Raw genomic sequence first — 25,706 nt, 5'->3', positions numbered from 1 at the left:
GCAAGGGGGACCTGCAAAATGCTGGGACTGCTCCTGTGGAATGCCTTGGTACAACTGTGCCGAGGATTGGGGTGGCTTCTGGGTAGGCCCCTTCTACCATCCTGCACGGGCTGTGCAAGAGCCACTCGTCAACTGAGGGACTGATTTAGACAGCAGAGCGTTTATTTAGTGGAGGTGATGCACAAGATGGAAAAACCCATCTTCAATCTCAGACTAGGGGACAGATTTTGACTCCTGATGTGGCCCTTAGATGCTGTTCTGGCTGCATATAGCAACCATGCAGCTGGTTGTGGGGGGAATTCCCTCAGCATAAGTATAGTATAGGGCTGCTGTCAGGCGCCCTACACCGCCTGCCCCTCAACCTGCAGTGTTGGGGGCAAGGGGTTGGAGTGGAGGAGGGAGCAGGGTAGTAAAGCAGAGTTCTGTAGTGACTCTGAGGATGCTCTAACTTACGCTAGGGCTTGTTCCTGTCCCTGGAGCATCCCAGAATCAAGGTACAAAAGTGAAGTAAAACTTTCTGGAGGCACAGAATTGGACCCTGAGTTTGGAGGGTTTTTTCTAAAAGTTAGGAAAAAAAATCCTATTATTTTACTTGAAAATAGCACATTTGGTACAGAAGTAGAAAAGAATAACACAAGGGAGCTCCTGATGCCATATAATAATACCTAGGTCTTACATAGCATATTTCATCAGTAGATTTCAAAGCCCTTCACAAAGGTCGGTCTCATCATCCCCATTTTCCAGATACGGAAGCTGAGGCACAGAGAGGAGAAATGACTTGCCCAGGGTCATGCAGCAGGCCAGTGACTGAGGCAGGAATCAGAGTAGCAGCCGTGTTAGTCTGCATTTGCAAAAAGAAAAGGAGTACTTGTGGCACCTTAGAGACTAACCAATTTATTTAAGCATAAGCTTTTGTGAGCTACAGCTCACTAGCTGAAGATCACAAAAGCTTATGCTTAAATAAATTGGTTAGTCTCTAAGGTGCCACAAGTACTCCTTTTCTTTTTGAGGCAGGAATACAACCCAGGTCTCCAGAATTCCATGCAGTTTAAGGCTATGGCTACGCTACAGCCTAAGTTGACGTTAATTATGTCATTAAGAGGTGTGAATTAGCCACGCCCCTGAGCGACATACTTATGCTGACTTAGGTGCCAGTGTGGACAGTGCTATGTTGGTGTGAGAGCTTCTCCCACCAACAGGGCTACCGCCGCTCACAGGTGCTGGAGTAATTAAGCAGACAGGAGAGTTCTTTCTCATCGGCTTAGAGCAGCTACAATAGAGAGTTTACAGCAGCACCCAGGATGACACTCTTGAAAGCAGGGGACAGAGCATCCTTGTCTATGGAGTGACATAGCAGGAGACTAGGCTGAATCCACACCTGACCATGCATCAGAGCATGTTAGTGTAAGCGGATTCTGGATGAGCTCTCCCCTGACATCTAGTGGTGAGCTGTGGAAAAAGATTTCAGAAGCGGATCTTGTTTGCATGGACACACCCACCCTGCCTAGGTGCTCAGAATGATGGGATTGCGTGTCCAAATGATCACTTGTGGCTGGTGTTGGATCCCCGGACTCCTGGAGCAGAAGTCATAAAGGGCTGTTATCCTTGTTGTGTGAACTGAGGGCGGCTGGCAGAGAGGCGTGGCAAAGAAGCTGGTGGAGAGGGCCAGGGTAGACCCCCCGCAGAGGCATGGCAATCAGCTGTTAGGGCGATGAGCGAGTGCCTGAGCTGTGCAGGGTGGGAGGTGAACTCTGTGGACGAACCTCTGAACTCTGGGGCCACACTGGCCAAGGACAGCAACTGTGAGTGGGGTACAGAGAAGGAATGGGCATGTTAAAGGGATTTTTGGGTTGCTGGACTTAAGAACTTGAGGGGAAAAGGACGCTGCCCAACTTACTTGGGGGTGGATCTTTTGCTCATGGTTTATGTTTATGAACCCTAGTTGCAGCGTTTTCCCAAATTAATGCTGAGTTGCTTCCCTCCTTTTATTAAAAGTTTTTGCTACACTAAGACTCTGTGCTTGCGAGAGGGGAAGCATTGCCTCTTAGAGGTGCCCAGGGGGTGAGTGTAATTGTCCCATGTCACTGGGTGGGGGCTCGAGCCAGTTTTGTGTTGTATTGTTGAAAAGGAACCCCTAGAACCCTGAACCCGGCCCTTGTTGCTGCTGGCTCCACCTGGTAGAAGGGTTACATTACAAAACTTGTCTCTTTTGTAATAGCTAAGTCAAGGCATTACAGCAGCAAAGAACACATGGTGTGAGACTCAGGACTAAGTTTCTGAGAGGCACAGCCCAGAATTTGCAGTTGAGGGAGGCTAAGATGGCTTTAAGCCATTCTTGAGCCCTGCTGATTCTGAGCTACTCTGGAAGCCAGAACAACTCTAGCATAATTTAGAGAGACCCTCAAAGCAGTTTGTTGTTTGACTATGGCACCAGCACTGCCCAGAATCTCTGCAGCATGTGCCATGGCCCTAGCCTGACACTCCCCTCTGGCCCATAGCCCCTTAACATACCTGCCTTATGAGGGAGTTTTTGAAGGACAGCCTGTGGCTGTCTCCCTCAATTTCTGTACTGGGACTTTTAGAGCATCAGGATTTCCTCCGCACTCTGAACTCTAGGGTACAGATGTGGGGACCTGCATGAAAGACCCCCTAAGCTTATTTCTACCAACTTAGGTTAAAACTTCCCCAAGGCACAAATTCTTTGCTTTTGGATGGTACGCTGCCACCACCAAGTGATTTAACAAAGAATCAGGGAAAGGACCACTTGGAGTTTCTATTCCCCCAAAATATCCCCCCAAGCTCTTACACCCCCTTTCCTGCGGAGGCTTGAGAATAATATCCTAACCAATTGGTTACAAAGTGATCACAGAACCAAACCTCTGGGTCTTAGGACAATAGAGAAATCAGTCAGGTTCTTAAAAGAAGGATTTTATTTAATTTAAAAAAAAAAAAAAGAAAAAAGGTAAAAAATCACCTCTGTAAGTTCAGAATAGAAAATAACTTTACAGGGTAACAAAAGATTCAAAAACACAGTAGAACTTCCTCTAGGCTTAGTTTCAAAGTTACACACAAAAAAAAGGAATAAACCTCCCTCCAGCAAAGGAAAAATTCACAAGCAGAACAAAAGATAATCTAACACACCTTGCCTGGCTTTTACTTACAATTTTTGTAACATGAGAAAAGAAAAGGAGTATTTGTGGCACCTTGGAGACTAACCAATTTATTTGAGCATGAGCTTTCGTGAGCTACAGCTCACTTCATCGGATGCATACTGTATGCACACAGTATGCATCCGATGAAGTGAGCTGTAGCTCACGAAAGCTCATGCTCAAATAAATTGGTTAGTCTCTAAGGTGCCACAAGTACTCCTTTTCTTTTTGCGGATACAGACTAACACGGCTGTTACTCTGAAACCTGTAATATGAGAGACTTTTAGCATGGTTTATAGGAGAAGGAGTTTTATGACCTGATACTTCTCTGCTTCCCAAGAGAACACACAAAACAAAGCCTCCCTCCCCCCCCCCAAGATTTGAAAGTATCTTCTTTCCGCATTGGTCCTTTTGGTCAGGTGCCAACCAGGTTATCTGAGCTTCTTAACCCCTTACAGGTAGGAGGGAATTCTAGGCTACCCTTGGCTGTATAGTTATGACAGAGCCCCTTTGCACTATTCTGGGGCTTTTACTCCGTATACAGGGGCCAAAGAAGAGGTGAGAATCTCACCCATGGTAAGGAAAGCTGCAGACCCTGGAAGCCACTCTGAGGTGCTCTGTGTGGATCTCAGTTACTGTATTTGGTGCTCAGATGCTAAAGTGATGAGCAACCTGGATACATTTTAGATAGATAAAAGCAAAAAAAAAAAAACTCCTCCACCATGGCTGTGTTTTTTTTTTATTATTTTTTTAAGTTCTTTTATTATTTTGTAAAGTTTTAAGATTTTTCTAAAAGGTATTAAAAAAACGCAACGCAACAACAGTGTGCTTGTAGTACAGTTATACGCAGGTAGCTACAAAGAACATCACTAGATAAGAGGAAAAGGAGGAAGTGATGTCGAACCAGTGAAGAACAGTTACAAGCAGCAATAAAATTAATATCTATATAAAACTAGCAGTGCAATGATACAAAGAGGAAGTAGCTTTACATTAAAAATACAGCTTTTTAAATACAGAAATAGCACCTTTTACAAAAGAAATTGAGAAATGTAAACCTGGTAGGTAGATTCAAGTATATAAATTATACAACCCCCCCCCCCCCCAACACTTGTACCAGAGCATAAAGGTTTCACAAACCCTGCACAATATCGTGCACGTGCACTTTCCTCAGTGCAAATTCCAATCCTGCTTCTCTTTCGCGGTTTTGCTGATTTGTTTCACTGAACACAATGGAAGAGGAAGTATAGACTGCCATTGCCTCGACTACCACAAATAGGCCTGCTGCACTTGATTTGGGGTAACTGCTGCAAGTTCTTCTGCAGGTAGCATGGTTTGATAGGTTATTTTACACTCCACAGTGGTCTCGCTCCTGCTCCTATTTACCTGGGTGAGAGTTTTGCCATTGACATAAATGGGACAGCATCAAGCCTCCTAGCAACCCTTGCACTCTCTGTATATTACAAAAGCTAAGTAGGCCTGATTCTGCTCTCACCGTAATTAGTCTAACTCCACTGACTTCAATAGAGTTATGCCTGATTGGCATTGGTGAAAATGAGATCAGAATCAGGCCCAGTGTTTTAATGAAAAGTCAACATGTGGAAGTAGATATCGGAAACTGAAGATTTTCTGTCCCTGTTTGTTTAAGAATAATTAGGTCAGTCATGAAACAGAACGCCCTTACTGACAAAATGAGATGGGCTTTGCAATGATGATTTAACTGTGGAGTAAAAAGGCTTAATATTTTAGATCACTCCTCCTCCTTCCAGACTGCCATTTCACTAACATGCTGCTCACAAGTACAGGAGCAAACAGATTGTACGGAGAATCTGCACTAGTCTCACAATCTGGAACAACAGCAGTCTGTTTCAGGCCTGAACAGGTTCTGACTTGTACTAGCTGAGGAAGAATCACAGCATCAGTAGCTGCAATTATGCTTGGCACTATTAATGTTAGCTACAGACTTCATTTCACTTTGGAAAGCAATTTATAATTGGGTGTGTAAGAAAAAAAATGAATCAAATACAATCATGTAAACTTGCAAAACTGTAGTGTAAAAAATAAAACAAGTTTTGACAGTGGTAAGGTTTCCCTTCCCCACACCTGAAATTTTCTGTTATAATTCTCCTCTCAAGTTGTTTTTGTTTTTCAAAAGGGATTAAAATACTCCCTCTTTATAAGGCTGTTATTGGTCTACTTCTAACATAAGGCCACCGTACTCCCACTTCCAGCTCCACTAAAATTCATTCTTAAATTCCATATTGTAAGGACACATTTCCTTATAAAAAAAACCCCACAACAACATCTTTCACTCCCAAGACTGGAGAAGTAGCACACTAGACTGTCTGCTCTCAAGGGAGCAATACCAGTAAACACACAACATTCTCACTGCATGAAAGAAGAGCTGATGTGGCTACCCATATTTCTGATAAAAACTCAAAACAACATGATAATATTAAAAAAGACTGAAAAAATACAATTGCAGACTAAGTTTGTGAAAATATCTCAAATCAGTACTAACCATTACATTATTTCCACTCTTTGAGGACTCTGAATGCTAAGTGTGACATATGCCTTTCTTTATTCCTACCTTCCCTCCAGGAATAAAGGTAACTACCTCCCCCTCTTTCCAAATTCATGACTCCTGCTCATTGATATTCTCTTTCTACAATTTAGCCATATATGTGCCTAAATGCAAACCCTCTCATTTTTCAAGTGTATTCAAACATGCCATTCATGGGGGACCGTCCCTGTTCTTAATCTCCAGCCATATTAAAACGTAGTTGGATAATTATTCTTTCTAATGAGAGTTACCAAAACCCCCTATTGTCACTGGTGAACAGTTATGCACATGAGTATTCCCTTTGGAAACTGGATCTAATCTTGTGAGTAACTGCTCATCACTGTAATCTGGCTTTAGAGAGAGATTCTAGACCATATATTTCAACTGGAGATGAAATCTTAATACACACATTTCAAAGGTTCACTATTCCCAAATTAGTCAGATTGTGTTATTTAGGAACCAGCTTCTGGACTATTTGTCAATTAACTTGTACATGTTGCCCAGTAAAAGACACAAGACAAGGACTAATACAGTTCATTAACACAACTACCAACAAAAGTTAAGATTCACAGTTATTTTGGTCTTAATATTTTTCATATGTATACATTCATCCATACTGTAAGTTTATTAGGCTTTTGTAAAACAAGTGCAGGGAAAACTGTACAACAGCCAATTAATATTCAAGTAGTCGTACCCTGAGAAAATCTGTTATTTTGAGGCTGCAAAAATTTTGCACTAAATCCCATTCCAATGTACAAAATAAATAACAAGAGGCTGCATTGCTGAGGCAGAACTTGACAGATTGGAACCCAGCAAGCCACTGCTTTTACAACTGCAGGAGGTTATCGTTTTTTACCACAGATTTACTCAGGGTAAGTAGAGGACATGTAAAAAACACTCACCCTAGATAAGTGCTAGACAGCTCATTTAAAAACCACCACCCAAACAAACAAGAAAAAACAAAAAAGCTCCATGAGACTCCAGTAAGTCTGTTTGCATCTCCTCACAACAATATGATATTTTTCAAATTAAAACCACAAATGCAATTTGATGCTCACATTGCTGCACCGTGCACAAAGTTTGAACCCTAACTAGTATTAAATGAGCAATTAATAAAGATATTTCAGTGATAGGGATGATTCATGAAAGAGAAAGTTAAAGAACTAGTGGGCAAATACACAACAGGGAAGTGTGCCAATAGGGATGATATTTTAACATGCTCCTCTTGTTATGCGATAGCTGCTTCTTTTGTAACAACTATGAAGTCATATTACACTATGACCACACCTTTGCAATGAGCTGGATTAGTCACTGCCACTACTGGAGATTTCTAGTCTTCTCTGAACAGAACTGGCATTTCTGGTTTGGTTGCCTTCGTTTTTCTTCCATGCAATTGGATCTCCAAGGCTGCCGGGAGTTTTGAAAAATGCTTCGTGATGTGTAGGACGAATGCTCTTCGGAGTAAGTGGGGTTGATGATGGCTAGTTATAAAAATGAAACAAAGCAACTCAGAAGTGTCTTATCCAAAAGTGAGAACACACAAAAGTGAGAATTTCAAACCAGGTGTCTAAAATTAGGCTCCTAAATTCATATTTACACAACTGAAAAAAACAAAATCAGACAAATTCAGTTTAAAGTGCCTGCCCTACCTCACTGTCAGGTGCCCAATATGGATTTTAGGTGCCTAGTGCTAGACATCTGGTTTGAAAACTTTAGCGAGAGCTTTATAACACAATCCTTTTCCTTGGATATGCAGCCTATCACTCTTTTTAGTGGTTATATTGTGATTGATTTTTGAATTCTCTGTTACAACAACATTTTTCATAAGTTTGCAAACATCCAAAAATATTATTTATTTTTAATGGCCCGGCCATTCCCCAGTAGCGAAATAATAATTTTAAAAGAGTAAAACTAAAGCAAAAACAAGCATAGTGGATATGAGAAGCAGGTAGTGATGTACTACAAGTAGGGCTCCATGTCTGTCACGAAAGTCACAGATTCCATGACTTTCCGTGACTTCTGCAGCAGTCAGTGTGGCTGACCCCAGGGCCACCCAAGCAGCTGGCTCTGGAGCCAGTGTTCAAGTGGCCCCAAGGGCAGCCACACTTACTGCTGCTGGAGTGGCCCTGGGGCCAGCTGCACTGGCTGCTGCTGGAGCGGCTCTGAGGCCAGCCACACTAGCCACTACTTGGGCAGCCCTGGGCAGCTGGCCCCAGGGACTACCTGAGCAGCGGTCCCTGGGTAGCCAGAGAAGCCACTGCTCATTGGCCCTTGGTAGCTGGTGTCCCTGGCCTCAGGGCACTCCCCCCGCGCAGCAGTGGCCCCTAGCTCCTCTCTCAGTAGCAATACCCCCTCCCTCCCGAGATTTAGTCAGGGGTATTTATAGTTGTTTATTGCTTACTGACCATAACCTGTCCATGACTTTTACTAAAAATACCTGTGACTAAATTGTAGCTTTAACTATAATGAATGCAGTTTGATCTCATTTATAGAGCTAAACACAGCTGATTTCCTCCCCATTCTGAATTTGTATTTGTGATTTCTTTACCTAAGAAAAATCACAAACACTGTGTTAATGGCATTATTGTTAACGCTAGGTTGCAATCAGTGGTGAGCTGGTTCGCACCAGTTCGCTGGAACTGGTTGTTAAATTTAGAAGCCCTTTTGGCTGGTCGTTAGGGACAACCAGTTCTAAAAGTGGCACCTTAGGTGCCAATTCCGTGGGTGCTCCGGGGCTGGAGCATCCACGGGGAAAATTTGGTGGGTGCAGAGCAGACACCAGCAGCTCCCTGCCTGGCCCCAGCTCACCTCACCTCCACTCCGCCTCCTCCCCTGAACACACTGCCCCACTCTGCTTCTCTGCCCCTCCCGGTTTCCCGCGAATCAGCTGTTCGTGCAGAAAACCTAGGAGGACTGAGAAGCAAGCGGCGGCTTCGCGCTCAGGCCCAAAGAGGCGGAGAGGAGCTGGGGGCGCGAGGAGGGCCACCCGCGCTGCAGCAGGTAACCCGGGGGGCGTGCAGGGGAACCGCTCCCCGCCCCAGCTCACCTCTGCCTCCCTGGGCCTGAGCGCGAAGCCACCGCCTGCTTCTCAGCCCTCCCAGGCTTCCAGCACAAACAGCTGATTCGCAGGAAGCTGGGGGAGGGGGCGGAAAAGCAGAGCGGGGCGGTGCGTTCAGGGAAGGAGGTGGAGCGGAGGTGAGCTGGGGCTGGGAGCTGCCAGTGGGTGGGGGCTCGGCACGGAGTCAGTGCCTAAGACACCACTTTTGATGTGATCAGTGGAAGGAGCAGCTGCTCCCTCCCAGCTAGGCTACCCGCCCCTAGGAGCCAGAGGGACCTGCCAGATGCTTCCTGGGAGCCGCCCCAGGTAAGCCCCACCGGGACTTCCCACCTCGTCCCTCAGCAGGTCCCTCTGGCTCTTAGGGGCAGGGTGGGCACCCACTACAGTGGCCCACGAGACCCTCCTGCCTGGTTCTGGGGGCAGTCAGGGGACAGGGCAGAGGGGTGGATGCGGCAGGGGTCCTGGGGGGTGGGAGGGGTGGGGTCAATATTTAACCACAATGGTAACCACTGCACCAGGGTTTGTTATCCTCTCACTTTGAGACAGAGGAACACACACACTCTGAAGCTGAGTAAATAACTCCAAAACCAATTCACTTTCATTCAGTCTCAGCCACTTGACCCCAGGATTGCACTTTTGTATAGCTTCCCTTTAATTAATTCCTCACCTGTTGCAGTTTCAGAAGGGTGACTGGAGGCCCCGTACAAACTGGGGATTCCAGTTTAACGGTGCGGCAAGATCTTCCAAGTATAGGGCTCAAATGTACCGCAGAAGGAACCGGCTGCTGTGGATCCACTGAAGGTATTTTGGAGGTCTTCGGAGTAACCATTGCTGTGGTGCCAATACAGACGGGCGTTGTCGACGTTAGGCCAGGCATGCTGAAATTCGTGGACGCAGTGTTTGGAAGAGAGCCAGGAGGAGCAGAAGAAAGCGGCCTGGTGATTGCTGGAGAACAGAGAAGAGGGAAGGGTGCCAAGGATGTAGACGGCACTACCACACAGGGAACACCAAGAGATGGTAACTGGCTTGCAGGCAGACCAACAGCACCAGGGGGTTGGTTTGCAGAAAACAGGAAGTTAAAACCACTTAATCCTAAACCAAAAAAAAAAAGAGAGCAAATTAAGGAATTAATGCAGTTTGCTAATTGACATTAACCATACTACACAGTTATTCAGTAAAAGGGAGAAGGCAGAAAGTAAAGTTGTTTAGGAAAAAGGTAATATGAAGGTTATAAACAGCCCGAGAGAGCTGCTCAATCTCTCTAAATTTGTTATACTCCCACCTTTCCTCTCATCTTCCTTTTATAGTTTTCTCTCTTTAGATTGCCAACATCTGTAATGCACCAAGCACCATTTGCTGTTACAGAAATAACAAAAGAACCATAAGCTGCACCCTGTATACACAAGCTTAGTACTTGTTTCCCCACTAATAGAAATAATTGACTGAACTACTTAAAAAAACAAAACAACTTATACACAACTTTAAAGTAGGGCTGTCAATTAATTGCAGTTAACTCAAGTGATTAACTCAAAATAAAATTAATGATTAATAAATTAGCCATTTTAATAGCATTGTTAAACAATAATAGAATACCAATTTAAATGTATTATAAATATTTTTGGATGTTTTTCTGTTTTCAAATATATTGATTTCAATTACAGCAGAGAATACAAAGTGTACAGTGCTCATTTTATATTATTTTTTATTACAAATATTTGCACTGTAATAAAGAAATAGTATTTTTCAGTTCACCTCATACAAGTTCTATAGTGCAATATCTTTATTGTGAAAGTGCAACTTACAAATGTAGATTTGTTTTTGTTACATAACTGCACTCAAAAATAAAACAATGTAAAACTTTAGAGCCTGCAAGTCCTCTCAGACCTACTTCTTGTTCAGCCAATCGCTCAGACAAACAAGTTTGTTTACATTTATAGGGTGCTACCTGTAATTCCCCACCCTGTCAGGCACTTTCACGATAAAGAGATTGCACTACAGTACTTTTATGAGGTAAATTGAAAAATACTATTTCTTTTGTTTATCCATTTTTACAGTGCAAATATTTGTAATAAAAAATATAAAGTACACTTTGTATTCTGTGTAGTAACTGAAATCAATATTTGAAAATGTAGAAAATATCCAAAAATATTTAAATAAATGGTATTCTATTATTAACAGTGTGATGAAAACTGTGACTAATCGTGATTTTTTAAAAATCTTGCGATTAATTTTTGTAATCTTTTGACAGCCCTACTTTAAAGAAATAACAAATTTATAAAAATCCACTTGTTAAGGGCCCAATCAAACTAACTGCAGTCAATGGAAAGACTTTCATTGTTTTCAATAGGATCTGAACTACCTTCATCAACCTTTCAAAGTAAGATCCCCAGCCCATAAGTTGCTCCACGTAGGGGAACCCCTGCATCCATGTGGAGCTCTAGTGTCTTTGACTCAGTGTCACAATGGGACTAAATTCCAAGAGAGCAACCTCTCCATTCCACAGCAGCTTACTCTGTTGCCATAAAATCCTCTTCCCTAGACTTCACTCAGGTGCCTGGAAAGGGGAAAGCTTGTAACTGTCTTTAGGAGAGCAACTCAACTCCCTGGACCTCAGTTGCTGCACTGTTCTCCAGACTGCTGAACTCACCAGCCTAATCTTCTAGTTCTCCACACTCTTGGCTACAAGCTGGACTTCAGCTCTGGCTCCCTGCTGTCTAGCTCCATGGACCAAAGCATGCATTGTAATGCAAGTAACTACCCCTTGTGCCACCTGCAAACTGCTTCTGGCAGGGCAGGGAGCCAGAAAACAAGAATTTACGTGCCTGGCAATAACAATAGGACAAATTCTGCAGCAGCAAATTCCATGACTGTGGAATCCACAAAGCCCTGCTTGAGATGCGTGAGGCAGTTCTCACCTGCTAGAGCTATTATTTCAGGCTCATGAAGACACCAAACACTAAGGCTACATCTATACTACAAGCGCTACAGTGGCACAGCTGCAGCTACACTGCTGTAGTGTAGACACTACAGTGACAAAAGGGGTTTTTCTGTCACGGTCATAAATCCATCTGCTCAGGAGGTGGTAGCTAGGTTGACCTAGTTGTGCCTGCCGTGGGGGTTAGGTTGCCCTAACTACATCACCAGACATACATTCTCCTTTTCAAGGTTCTCTTTACAACCGTAAGGGCTAAAACATTAAAAAAAAAAAAAATAAAAAGCAGCTCTGGTGCCAAAGAACAGGACTGTTGTGATGGATAACATGCGTTACTTTAGGAATACGGGAAGCCCTCGTTATTCACTGTAATCCATATTTAGGTACCTAAATAAAAGTGTACTGGTTTTGAGAGAGTTGCTGAGTACAAGCAGCTCCCATTGACTTCACTGGGATTGTGGGTGGTCAGGTTTTCTGAAATTCAGGTCACTTTTATTTAGGTGCCCAAATCTGGATTTAAGAACCTCACTTAAGATGCCTAAATTTTCAAGTTTAGGCCTCATCGTTTAGTCATAATGTATCCCTGTGAATCTGTATAGTCCTTACCTGCAGCTGGCTGCACATAGAGATACTGTGGAAAGAAGGGTTGTTTGGTATTTTCTTGAGAGATGTGCTCTTTTCCCTGTGAGGAATCTTCAAGGTCTCTGTTCCGAGATTGCTTTTCCTGCTCCTGAGAATCTAAAGGTTTAGTTGTATCCTCTTCTGCAGCCTCATCAGCAGCAGGAGTTCCTAAGTCAAGATGAAAAGCTCCTAGATGCACATTAGAGGCACAGCTGCTTCCCAGGGGATGTTCTACATCAGGTGGCTCAAAAGGTTTCTGAGCAAAAACAGAATTAGGAAGGAAGAGTCCAAATTAAAATAGTGTATGAGGTACCATCTCTCAGATACTTTCCTTGACTGAAGAGTGAAATTCACCCAGGTGCAGAGGGCCAGCACAAGGCCTATGCACCACTTAAGTCATGGTTTGAGGGCTGCACAGTGCACGGGCCATCTGCACAGGGCTAAATTTCACCTTAAAGGCTTAGACTTATTAAATAGATGTAGTTCTCTTGCAGAAATACCCCTGAAGTGGGGTGTTTTTTTTTTTTTTATGTGAAGGAAAAACTCAACAAGGATTGTAGATCCCTTGTAGATGCCCCAGACAACTCAGATACAAACAATGACGTGAGGCCAGGACCTGCCCCCTACTTCAGCACCTGAAGTGGACTCTGAATGTGATCCTCCTCCCTTTGTAGAAAGTGGCTCATTGGCCTCCAAGGCCCCCATCCTCTCCCCAGCCACTCATCCTGCTGAGGGGAGAAGTTGGCCTGGGAGAACAGAGAGGGAGGCAAGACAGGGAAGAGGGGAAGATGCATATCACCTCCCCTACGGCTCTGTAGAATGAGCCATGCTGCCAAGGTGAATCCTGCTGGGACAAGAGCTGGTGTGGAGGAACAATGTCTCCTGTGGAACTGCCAGGTTTGGAGGCAGCTCCAGTGACAGGACAATGTGGAGAGGAATCCTGACAGATTTCTTCCCCTCCTGAAGGTTTTTCTGTGGTAGGGAGTGAGCTAGGCAGTGGCTCTGTGCAACAGGTGATCCGTGCCTCATTGTGAGGCAGTCATTTTTCACCAGAGGCACAGCACACATCTTCCAATTAATGCTTCACCAAATGTATTTCTCCCCGCCCCTGATTATACTTGTGCGGGGAGGTGGCATTTGTTTCTCTAAATAGGTATCTGCAGTGAATGTTTATCTGCAGAAAAGACTATTTCAAGTAACACAAGTATCTTTCCCCTGCTCTCAGCCTTAGCAACAAAGTTGGGTGTCAATTAAATGCACTTCCCTACCTTGGGTAGCACCAATGAGAGGGGAACATCACTCTGCTCCATAGTCTTCCTTTTAGCAGCTGGCTCTATGCTGGCTGCAGGCGTGGAGAGAGATGCACACTTCTGGGAACTACGCTTGTGACAGTTAACAGCACATACAGCAGCTTGTGGCTTTAGGGGTGAGGCCTGCCCCTCAGGGCTTCTGTTGCACTTTTCTCCTGCAGTTGGAAGGTTCTCCGTTGACAGACTTTCCTGAGGACTGCCACATAGCATGAAGAGAGATGCAGAGGGGAGGTAAACAAAAGGCTGGTTGGGGAGCAGAGCAGGTTTCCCATTCTCTGTTTTGGAGGCTGCCAAAGTGGGAATCTGCAAAACTTGGCCATTCATACCATTTGGCAGAGAGAAGTGTGACATGTCTGAGTGAGCAACAGGAAACACTGGGTGAGGTAAGGGGTTAAAGCAAAAATCAGAGTCCCCAGGATCCGGAAGAACAGAGAAAGGAGAGATCATGGCTGGGTTCCTTGATGAATTTAAGATTGTTTCAGTGGCACAAATTTTACTCCTAAAAGATGTAAGGAAAAGAGGGGGGAAAAAAGTGTTTAGTTCAGAATGACATCCCCATAAACCACCCTTAAAATAAAACAGTGAGGCTCTCTGGGATTGTGTGTGGAGACTACCTGACAGAATATAGTAATTATCCAACACTTTATCAGTCACTTAACATATCATGTCAAACCACAGAGAAGCTGACTCACAGATTCTTTTGCTGTGCTACCATTCAGTTCTTTCAATAAGTGCTAGCAGGGAGATACAACATGCACCCACATATTAAGGGCTCCATGCTATTCTCACCTACGTTAGCAGAGGGTGTTTGGAATTTGGCAGTGGAGCAGAACAGCTCTGTAGCATGCTTACCCCTTTCCTCCAAAGAAGCCTCTCTGTGGGGTTTAACTTCCAGCCTTTTAGATGGGGAGGAAACAGTAGCTCTCATTAGCATATTCTGGCTCCAAATTAATGAGTAAAGTCAGTATTAACTTGCATGGAGAGTTGATCAAAAACCCCAAAAGATTTGTCGTTTTGTTAAAAATATTTTGTTTCATCTCTTAGCTATTAAAAACTTTCCCCCTTTTTCCATTGGAAAAAATGAGGGTTTTTTTGTTTGTTTGTTTGTTTTTTAAAAAAGGGGAGAGGAAGAATTATTTCTTCACAATTGCAAGATGGAAATTCTGTTTTTTGTTTCAAAATTTCAACAAGCTCTACGTGTACAGGTTGCACTTCCACAAGTCCAAAAACCCCCGTAAAGGTTCTGGATTCAGCAGCCAGTGTGTGCATGGGCTATTTTTAAGAACCATGCTGATACAGGGCTGGGAACCAGTACAGAGGCACTGCGGCCCAAAGTCACAGTAGAAGTTAGATGGCTCAATACCTTTGTGACTCTGGGCCTGGGCCTGCCAGTGGATGGCCCAAGCCTATTCGTAGCTCATCTGAAACTGGTTAAGGGAATTGAACCCCCACAACCCTGACGAAAGAATGAAGGAGTACAAATTCAGTTTTCTTGCCCCACTGGGGTAGAAAAAGCTCATGGTTAAGGCTACGATTTAGTCACGGTCCATGACCTGTCCATGACTTATACTATAAATACTCCTGACTAAATCTTGGGGGGGAAGGGCCACTGCTGGGAGGGAGGGGCACCAGACCCAGCCCACCAGCTACCAGGGGCCGCCAAGCAGTGGCTGCTCTGGCCACCCCTGGGACCGCTGCTGTGGGGGAGCTGCTGCTCGGCAGGGGGGGAGGGGGAGGAGGAGGTGCTGCCCGATGGTTAGGGGAGGAGGGCCAGGAGCAACATTTGCCAGGGCCTGCTGCCGGGGGCTGCTGAGCAGCAGCTGCTCCAGCTGCCTCCAGCACTGCTGCTCAGGTGGTCCCCAGGGCCAGATGCCAGGGGCTGCTTGAGCAGTGGCTGTTGCGGCTGGCTGCGGGGCCACCTGAGCGGCTGGCCCTGGGGTTAGCCACAATGGCTGCTGCAGAAGTCAGATGTCGCAGAATCTGTGACTTCTGCAACCTCCGTGACAGACATGGAGCCCTACTCACTGTAGGAGAACTTGTAGCCCTAAGCGTCCAATAAATATATTGCATGAAAATTTCAAAACACTCCAGGGGATTTATACATATATAGTCCATTAACTGTATAGGAAGATGTGCCTAATTCCCCATGACTGCTTTGAAAATCTCAATAGCTGTTTTATTTCTCTATTAAAAGTGACGCATGTTGGTGTGAATCTTTTACATGCACCTGGGAGAACAAAAGCCACCCGGAGAGCCAATTTCTATTCTCTAATGGAAGTCACTGGAAATTATAGATCTCCATCTCAAGTACAGACCTTGACCTTAAATTAAAATGCACAGGGCAGGGAACTGTGCAGACTTCAAGTTTTAAGACCCAACTTACTTTGTATCCTTTTCCATCTTCTGTCTGCAGACAGCTGCTAGATTTATCATTTTGGAGCAGTATTCATCTGAACCTACAATGCAAGCTGAAAGAACAATGGGACATTGAATTAAATTACAGATTTACTAAGCACATTTTCATATTGGTAATACAAAGAATGGAAAGCAGTTTTTCTACCAAGGCATGTTTTTATAACATTCACTATTTGGTTTGAGCAGCACCTCTGAAGAGCGGAGCACCCTCAATGCCTTGCAAGAATCACCTCAGCATCATGCAGGCTTGGGACAGTTGACAGGGAATTCTGGAAGGACCTGCAATTGCTTTATAACTTTACAATTCTAAGTTGTGAAAGTGCTATAAACTGGATTGTTACAGTAAACTCCATTTTACCAGGAACGAAACAATAAAAATCTGTTCTCTTTCTATTTAAAGAATCTTAATCTGACTGTGCCAAATTTCAACAGAAGAAATAGCACCATACTTTCAGTGTTTAGAGAACAGAAAATGTACTGAAAAATAAAAGCACTGCTCCAAGGCTGAAAGTGACTGTTAGTGGCAGACACAATGGGTTAGGAAAGAGCAAAAATTCTTGGTAGTTACCTTGCCTTTCCCTATGTGGGCTGTTGGGTTCAGAGCTGACCTTCCTTTTGATCCCTTCAGAAGGCTGAACAGTGTTAAATGAAGCATGCCGTGCAAGCCTCTGTTTTCCATTAGCATAGGTTTGATGTTGGGCACACACCCCTCTTTTCAGTTCTGGTAAAGCAGCAGATGTTGGAACATCAGTTCTCAGTTCATCTAAAGGAATTGGTTTTTGTAAAGTTATCACCTGAAGGACACCTGTTGTCATGGCAGCTTCTGCCCTGTCGTGGAGCTTTGCTACAGACACAGCAGAAGAAAACCCCTTTAAACCCTGTACTATTCTAACACCACAAAACTATGTCAGAGCTAGCAGACAAGACAAGGTCCCCCATACCCACTCCAGGACTGTATATAGCTCAGATCCTGGGCTACATCTAAGCTCTACTTGGAGCAGCTGCAGGGAGTAAAATGGGAAGATGGGGAAAAGTATCATTAACATGAACTCTTACTTCTCCTTTATCCTAGGGTTGGCCTGCCCTAAAATAAAGCGGCATAAGGGCTCTACTTTGAGCTGTCTCCCAGGGGCATGTCTGGGAGTCAAGGATCACCAGGAGGTAGGCACACCATGGTCATGCCCTTTATCTCCCAAAACAAACCCCTCCATGTCAGGGGACAGGAGGCAAAGGAGCAGCTCTGCACCACCCAGGTGATTCCCCATGTAGGGGGAACAGTCAGCTGCCTATTTAGCACTATTTAGCACCACTGGATGAGCCAGAATGTGGCCCTAAGGACCTGATTTTCCACTGCTTTGCACCTTAAACTAGTGTAACATGCAAAAAAACAAAAAAACCCAAATGTATCCATAAATATCTCCACTCTCACGTTCTGGCAGGGATTTTAAAGGCTGCCTAGATAGGTGACCTACATTAGGAAATCAGACACTACACATTTATGGGTACAGAAGGTAATGAATTCTGATTCACTCTTCAACTAGAAAACAATCACATAAAATTTGGGAAAGAGCAGGGTGGTTTAAAATTTTTTTTTGATTGTTTTGAAGAAAAACAATTTTTTATTTAAATTGGATTCTGTTATTTAAATTATAAGGTTTTTCTTTTTAAAAATAAACCAGTTTAAAAAGAAATCAGATATGAATACAAACTATGTAAAGGCCTTAACTTATTATAATCTCTTAAATAAAAAATGAAATATGCTGAATCCATGAGCCTCTATCAAAAAAAACCCAACCAACCAACCAACCAACAACAATGAAAGGCTGCTTTTCTATAAAAAGAAAGAATCAGGGAAAAACAAATTAACTTTTGAGGTCTGGCTTTATAAATTTGGCACACTAGGTCATGTACTGTATTAAGGGCTTATTTTGTTTAATAAAAATAAATGTTATATGAGGTTGTGTGCTTAATTAAATTCCAGTTACCATCATAATGCAGCTTGACACAAATCATGAGCACAAAGTTAATTATGTAGTAAATAAGCAATATATTATTCACCATTTTCTAACACACTAAAAATGTACAATTAATAAATAAGAGTCTGACAATATTAAGCTATATAATTGCTTATATAAATGTATATAGTTATTGTGTACCCTCCTAGGTAGCCAAAAAAAAAATTCAAAATTGAATGTAAAGGCTCTATTTAGCTATAAATCAACATATTTTAACGGTTATATTAACCAGTGAGAATGTACCTTTCTTTAGAAAATAGCTGAAGTACAAATGGAAAATTATTAAAACCGCTTATTTAAACTGAGGCTTTCCACTTAGTGATTTAAATCAATCTACTTTGGAAGAAAGTTCCAGAAAAATACATAAAAACAAACAGACAGCCCTCCCCCTCCCAACCACCAACTACACAAATTACCACTATTTCCACTGAATTCCACAGGCCCAATCCATTTGAAGGCTGGTTTGCGACCCCTTTCTTCTGTGACATGCACTTTCTTTATGAGCCCTAGGCTGGTCAGAACGTTGGCGATATCATACAGTCTTCGTACCTTTGCTGGAAGGTAAACAAAAGTGTAAAGAAATATACTGTAAATATGCCTGTACAACAGTGGTCCCCAAACTGTGCAGCACACTCCCCTGGGGGGCCCAGAGGAATTTTTTTTTTGGGGGAGGGGGGGCAAGATGGGCCCAGGTCAACCCCCATGGGGGTCAGGGCGGAAGCGTCACCCAGCTCCACTCTGTCCTCAGCCACAGCTTCGGCCCTGGCCTCGACCCAGAGTCCCAGGCTCCTCTCCCGGCCGTGGCTCCCAGCTCCAGACCCCTGCACAGCTCAGCTCTTGGCCATGGCCTCTGAGGGGAGGACAGGTTGGATTATGGGTAAGGAGGGGGCACAACAGAAAAAGTTTGGGGACCACTGCTGTACAAGATAATGAATTTCTGCCATAATGTCAAGGTAACTTTTGGAAATAGGTTAAAAGGAAGTACGTCAGTTTATTCAGAAGTCACTTTGGAAAAGCATCCTCTCTTCCTTCTGTCCAATGGATGCATTCCCCAGTAAGAGCAGAACTGCTTGATAAAAATGTTTCATCCCATCCTGAAGGCAGCAGCATAGGAGAAAACTCACATCAATCCATTTTTTGTTTTTATAATCCCTTCAACTTCAACGGATTGAATGATGATGTAGCTGGATGACAACACCCATAAATTGTGCAGCTGAATGCTTCTTCTCCCCCCATCCCCGCCCCCCCATATCTGAATATTCAGGGCAGGGGTAAGTTTTATATATAGTTAAAAAACCCTTAATCACAGATGATTCTATCCATGTTGTCTGAGATGGGGGGAAAAAAAAAATCTCAGATGTCAAACTGAATATGCCTCCATTTCCCTGCTGACTGATGATTAATCCATTTCTTAACAGTGATACTCACTTTTAAACTTGCTGTGATCCGCTGCATCCTGGCTTTCTTCTATCAGTATTTTTGCTGCTATGTCAAGAGTGACTATCTTGGTTTTGGAAACAAGGAACAGCATGACAAACTTTTGGCTCATAATCCGCAATGACTTGTCCTTTCTGCTGTTTGCAGATGCTGCGTTACAAACGAAACACGAGTCTCTTAACATATGTCATCTATTACAGACAAGAAAGCATTAAGAAGGTTTCTCATGTACAACAAGGATAAAGTGTTTCCTTGTTGGAAAGCATAAATCTTTTTACAGGCAGCAAATAATTATGTAAGGCAGATGGACATCAGCATTTTAGCCGTCTTCAAAAGGTAATAAAAATTAAAGCGTAAAGAATTGGTTTTAATTGTTATGGAGTCTGGGCCTGATTCCCTGCTCCATTGCAGTATAACTGTTGAGTGCCATGGAGTTTATACCAACATTTGACCAGTGTAACAGAGTGAAAGATCTGGCCCTCTGTTATAGAAAAGGACAAAGCACTATTTACCAGTCAGAAGGGGACAGGGAGAAGAGAGAAACAAAATGTTTGACAAAGTCCTTCACAAAAGGCTGTTATGGAAACTAGAGGGACAAGGTGGGTGAGGGAATCTTTTATTGGACCAACTTCTGTTGGTGGGAGAAACAAGCTTTCAAGCTTACACAGAACTCTTCTTCAGGTCTTGGAAATTTACTCAGAGCGTCACAGCTACGTACAATGTGGAGCAGATTGTTTAACATACCGTATATACTCGTTCATAAGCTGAATGTTTTTAGTAAAAAAGGGAAGCACTAGAGAAGGGGGTCGGCTTATGAACGGATATAGAGAGGGGGAGAGGTGGGACACAGCCCCTCCCCCAACAGAGGGGGCAAGGAGAGGCAGCACAGCCAGCAGACCCAGAAGGGAAGAGGCAGGGTCTCCGCTTCTGGCCATGCTGCTCTCCCCACAGCCTCCGAAGCAGCTGCAGCTCCGGGGCTGGCAGGCTGCAGCCGCGCCGCCCGGTCTGGCCCAGCCCGCCAGAGCAGGCTGCGGCCGCGCCGCGCGGTCTGGCCCAGCCCGCCAGAGCAGGCTGCGGCCGCGCCGCGCGGTCTGGCCCAGCCCGCCAGAGCAGGCTGCGGCCGCGCCGCGCGGTCTGGCCCAGCCCGCCAGAGCAGGCTGCGGCCGCGCCGCGCGGTCTGGCCCAGCCCGCCAGAGCAGGCTGCGGCCGCGCCGCGCGGTCTGGCCCAGCCCGCCAGAGCAGGCTGCGGCCGCGCCGCGCGGTCTGGCCCAGCCCGCCAGAGCAGGCTGCGGCCGCGCCGCGCGGTCTGGCCCAGCCCGCCAGAGCAGGCTGCGGCCGCGCCGCGCGGTCTGGCCCAGCCCGCCAGAGCAGGCTGCAGCCAGGCCAGAGACATCCTCCCCTGGCCCGCCCCAGCTAGGGTGGGAAGGGATGGGATGGGGAGAGTGTGGGGGGTGGTCACAGGGGTTACCCCCAGCTTCTCCCTGCCAAAAAATTTCCCCACCAGTTGATGTCCCGGCCCGTCAGGGTAAGCAGCTGGCACGCCAGGACACTTTGTTTACTTAGGTTTACCTCTGTGCCTGCGGACACTTGAGGTTAAAAAAAAACCATCTCGGCCCGCCAACGGCTTATCCCGATGGCCCGGGAGCCAAAGTTTGCTGACCCCTGAATTATAGGGTCAGCTTATGAATGGATCATGGAAAATTTTCCATTTTTACTTATCCGTCTTGGGGGGCAGGGTCGGCTTATAAACGAACCAGCTTATGATCGAGTATATACGGTAACTAGTTAACATGTGTTTCAAGGGACTTGTCAAGGACAGGCCACTGAGTGTGAGGGGAAAGGCTGGAATTGCTGCCATCTGTGCTGTACCTGCACTGTGAATAAAAAGAGGAGCCTCATTTCCGAAGTGGTGAATTCAGCACCTTTCACAAGCAATATCATGTGTTTTACATTAATAAACAAATCAATTAAATAAGAAAAAAGCTACAGTGTATGTTGAACAGTATGACTGCATCTGTATACAATCAACCATTAGTCATCTTACCAGAGGGGCAATCTGCCTCCGAAAAGTCAAATAACTGTCTGTCTTGGGAATCCAGAAAGGTCTCCTTTTTACATTCTCCAAATTTATACTCCAGGTCCTGCTCTTTATGCTGGAAGTAAGCCATCTGTTCTTCGTATTTCTGGAGCTCTCCGATTTCCTGAAGGTTTTTCAGAGTTTGACTCAGGCTGTGTCGTCCGTGCCAACAGTACTGATTCTTGGCCACACGGCTAACGAGGTGCAATGATTCCAGAACATTCACTATGTCATAGATGCGCCTACGCTCAACTCCTGTTTTAAGGAAGAAAGAGACTTAAAAGCATGCCTGTTTTTAAACATGCTTCTACTCACTCCTCCTTTTTGTATAATCGTGCGCTGAACAAAATCTACTCACAGCAAGTTCCCTCTTTCATCATTTCCCTGGGTAAGTCACAGAGTCTGCTCCTACTTAAATCAATGGGAGTATAGCCACTGGGCCCGATTTCCCATTGCCTTGAACTTGTGTAGTACTGTGTAAATTACAGGCACCGTCAAATACATCACAAAGTGTAAAGCAATGGAGAATTGGGCCTATAGTCTTCAATGGGAGCAAGAGCAGGACTTTAATCTCTGACCTCATCTACGCAAAGGGAAATTTTCAAAAATTCCCCATAGGTACCAACTCTGGTTCAGCTCTACTGGCGTTAGCAGTGTTTTGAGCCTGAACGATTACCAGGCCAATGCCTGCAGTCACCATTTTAAACAGTCATCTAATCCCACTAAGAGCTAGTCTAAATGACAAAGTGCTGGCAATAGCTGTCTGCCTTAGGGCTCACAGCATTGCTACCAGCAGTGGAGCAGAACAAGCATTGGTAATGGTGGGAAGTTTTGAAAGATTTCCCTAATGTAGACAGGGTCTCTATGTCCATGTTTACCCATCTGTAAAATATAGATAATATTTACCAGTCTTGTGGGTACTGGGACTTTCCAATTTGTTATTGTTTTAAAGTGCATGGAGATTTTTTGTGTGAAATGTGCTACGAAAGTACTGAGTGCTATACATAGACATAATTTACAAGACTAGTTCCTTTGAGCACCAGTAGCATAAACCCTCTCCTACATGATTCTCTGCATAGAATCCCAGTGCCTTTAGCAAAGGTATGTTGATGGGAAAGGAGATGATGGCACATTGTACAAATATCTTGACAATGATTCCCAGCCCCACATTGCCCCCAAACACAGGCACTGGAGCCCAAAAACAATTAAGATCAAGATATATATTATTAGCAAAGCGCACCAATGTCACCCTCCCTCCCATCCCAATCCTCAGTAGTCTGCCAATAGGCTAAAAAGCTGTTCAGAAGTAACAAGATTAAGTTGCTAGAGTCAGTGAGAATCTATGCACCCTGTAATGTATTGAAATAATTTTAGTCTCCATCTGCAGTCTGATCCTGCATTTCTTAACATTGCTTTAACATTCCTATGGACTTCAGTGGGAATTTTGGGCAAACAAGGAATGCAGGATCAGATCCCTCACAATAAGATTTAATTAGCAGGAGAGCTGGAGTGATGTCTGAAGAACTTGTAGATAAACAGGAAGGGAGAGAACAGACAGACATCTAAGCTAAAGTCTGTAGGCTTGACTCACACACTTCTATCACAGGGAGAGACTGTCCGCCAGGCAGTTTAACCCTGGGAGAGGGGAGATGGTGTTTGCACCTCTGTCTTCTCTCATGGGTACAGCCAGAGAAGTGCAGCTTTAATCTGTGAACCCTATTAATGAAGGCTGCCCAGGTACCATAGACCCCGAGCAGAGACTGGGAAGCACTGTGTACTGCTGTGACTCGTAAATGGATTTTTCATAGCCAGGAGCTGAGTGAATACAGCTTTACCTATTGATGGCAAAATCTACATTAAAGCCATTATTTGCTACACAAAGATCAGGAGTGGTATAGGAAATGAAAACCAAAGGGGAAAACAAACCATTATTTTAAATAAGACACAAACTCTACTACTACATTTAAATAAACTCCTTTGTTTTAAGTCACCAATGAAATATTTCTCAAAAGGAAAAAAGAATCCAAGTAATTTCATGTCCAGTTAGCAGTGGAGGACTACATGTGTTCAGCTTCATGAGGGCAGAGTACTGGGATTTCATACTAAATGGGGATAACTCTAATACTTAAAACAACAATTCCTATAAAAAAAAATTCTTAAAAAATGATTACCATTGAAATCAGTCCTTATCTATTTGATTTATTCTTTTCTGCATTCTCTTCTGTTTCGCTAAGTCTTTGTGAGGTGCCCAAAAATGAACACAGTACTTTAGGAGCTGTCTCACTAGAGCCACATAGGGAGTAAATCCCATCTCTGTTCCCACTCCATCCTCCTTCCCAAAATATAAAAACTGCATCGAATTTTCTGAAAGTTCTTATCTAATTTGCTGTCCCTTTCCTATGAAATAAATCTTTGATCTGAATTATTTTTCTCAGATGCAATACTTTGTATTTATTCAGGCTGAGTCTTATTTTGCTATCTCTATTATTTATAGTCTCTCTGGGTCCCTCTGTATTATTTCTTTGTCATGGATGAGGTTCACAATAGCTCCTGATTAAGTCTGACTTGCAAGTTTAGTTAACACGCAGTTTACTACTTGCGGATAATTAAAGAGGATGTTAAAGTTGACCAAAGATAACATTGGTCCCTGAACCACACCACCCAGATGCCTCCACCCAGTTCAACACATTGCCATTTATCATTCCCCTTTTTGCAGTCCTTCTGCCAGTTTTCAATGTGCAAGACATTGTTCACGTCCAAGACAATTTGACTATTTAGATTCTGGAAGATACTGTATCAGATGATTTATTGAAATCAAGATATACAACCTACTGATTTCCCTCAGCCACCAATTTGTAGTTCTAACCAAAAATTCGCCACAGTTCTTTTGCATGATTTGTTCTTTATAAACCCTGCTGCTTACTGCTCAGACTTCAATTAGCAAGAAAATAAAAATCTAGGCATACATATTTAGCAGCAAGATTAGTTCACCATGAGAGCACTCAGAGTGATTTGCAACTTTTTTTTTAAATGATAGGGTTATGTAATAATGTAGTGGTAGAGATTTTTTTAAGTATTGAGCACCTGCAGCTCTTGCTTAATTTAACTAGAAGGGTGCATCCAGCACCTCCAAAAAACAAACAAAAAAGCCCAGACCTTAAATGTATTCTACAAACAGCTCAGTTCTTTTAAATGGGATCTACTTTAAGTGCCTTTATGTGGTAGACATATTTTAAAAGACTGAAGTTGTCCAGTTCTTGCAGCATTTATTTCAGGCATACATACCAAGACTAGAAGCCACTTCATCCAAAGAAATGGTAGATTTTTCTGCTGACAAAGGGTAACTTGGGTAGCGAGCTAGAAACTTTTGGCATAAGAGTCCTAAGCTCTTCTGTTTTCTGCTGGGTCTCTGCTTTTCAAATTCATCCACTGTGCCATCATCTACCATATCATACTGTTGAAAAATAAATGTTATTCCTTTATTGTAGAGCTTCAATAGGCATGACAATAGCAAAACAGGGAACATTTCAGATTCTAACATTCAAGCTCAGACTACTGTTACAAAGGATAAAATACACATGCCCAAGTGCCTTTACACAGGCTTAGAATGTGATCTTCTCTTTAAGCATCTGGGTCACATGTCTTGACTCATGAACTTGTTTTATCCAAAATCCAGATACTGTGGAGATTATGAAAGCATTTACAAGGACATCCCATGGTGGCCAGGTGTTGGAGGACTCAAAAGGTGTAACTATGTTCCCACCACCAACAGATAAGATCTTATTTGGAAGTAACATTCCCTTTTGAAACCATAAAAAGGAGGATTTCTGCAAACACCTTGGAGTGTCACTGACCATAGATGTCTACCAACCACCAGAGGGCTCCTGAAAAACCTCTGCATAGAAATTCCACCATCCCTCTATTTGTGGGTATATTGCTTTAAGAGCTCAGAGGCATGTGACCCTAGTTCTGGGGGATAAAATTCAGCTGTCTCAGTATCTTTGGCTTTTTTTTTTAAGACATGTTTTGGCAGGTTGTTAACTGAATAAAATCCTGTGGAAAAGAATTAGTAGGCCCTTGTAGTATTCCTGAAAGCTGGAGACCTCAGGTATATATAAGAAGGTATGTTTGT

At 43.8% G+C, this 25,706-nt stretch overlaps 1 protein-coding gene across 4 annotated transcripts in view; it reads right to left on the bottom strand.

The window, feature by feature from the left end:
- Nucleotides 1-3,930: 3,930 nt before the first annotated feature.
- The window catches only part of E2F7 (E2F transcription factor 7), a 30,687-nt gene continuing 8,911 nt past the window's right edge, over nucleotides 3,931-25,706 (bottom strand). For 3 of the 4 annotated variants that reach the window (XM_073327702.1, XM_073327700.1, XM_073327701.1), the window contains exons 4-13: nucleotides 24,860-25,028; nucleotides 21,542-21,829; nucleotides 19,489-19,647; nucleotides 18,477-18,614; nucleotides 16,614-16,808; nucleotides 16,014-16,098; nucleotides 13,589-14,129; nucleotides 12,306-12,576; nucleotides 9,435-9,859; nucleotides 3,931-7,190 (exon numbers count right to left, since the gene is read on the bottom strand). In XM_073327702.1, the coding sequence (XP_073183803.1) occupies nucleotides 7,014-7,190; nucleotides 9,435-9,859; nucleotides 12,306-12,576; nucleotides 13,589-14,129; nucleotides 16,014-16,098; nucleotides 16,614-16,808; nucleotides 18,477-18,614; nucleotides 19,489-19,647; nucleotides 21,542-21,829; nucleotides 24,860-25,028 (2,448 nt within the window). In that variant the 3' untranslated portion in view covers nucleotides 3,931-7,013. Of the gene's footprint in view, nucleotides 7,228-9,434; nucleotides 9,860-12,305; nucleotides 12,577-13,588; nucleotides 14,130-16,013; nucleotides 16,099-16,613; nucleotides 16,809-18,476; nucleotides 18,615-19,488; nucleotides 19,648-21,541; nucleotides 21,830-24,859; nucleotides 25,029-25,706 lie in introns of all 4 variants that reach the window. The other variant, XM_073327703.1, reaches the window with a different exon arrangement.

The sequence above is a fragment of the Lepidochelys kempii genome, chromosome 1, assembly GCF_965140265.1.
Source record: "Lepidochelys kempii isolate rLepKem1 chromosome 1, rLepKem1.hap2, whole genome shotgun sequence".
NCBI classification, from domain to species: domain Eukaryota; kingdom Metazoa; phylum Chordata; order Testudines; family Cheloniidae; genus Lepidochelys; species Lepidochelys kempii.
The sequence above is the reverse complement of the archived record's forward strand: the minus strand, read 5'-3'. Positions and strand labels throughout refer to the sequence as shown.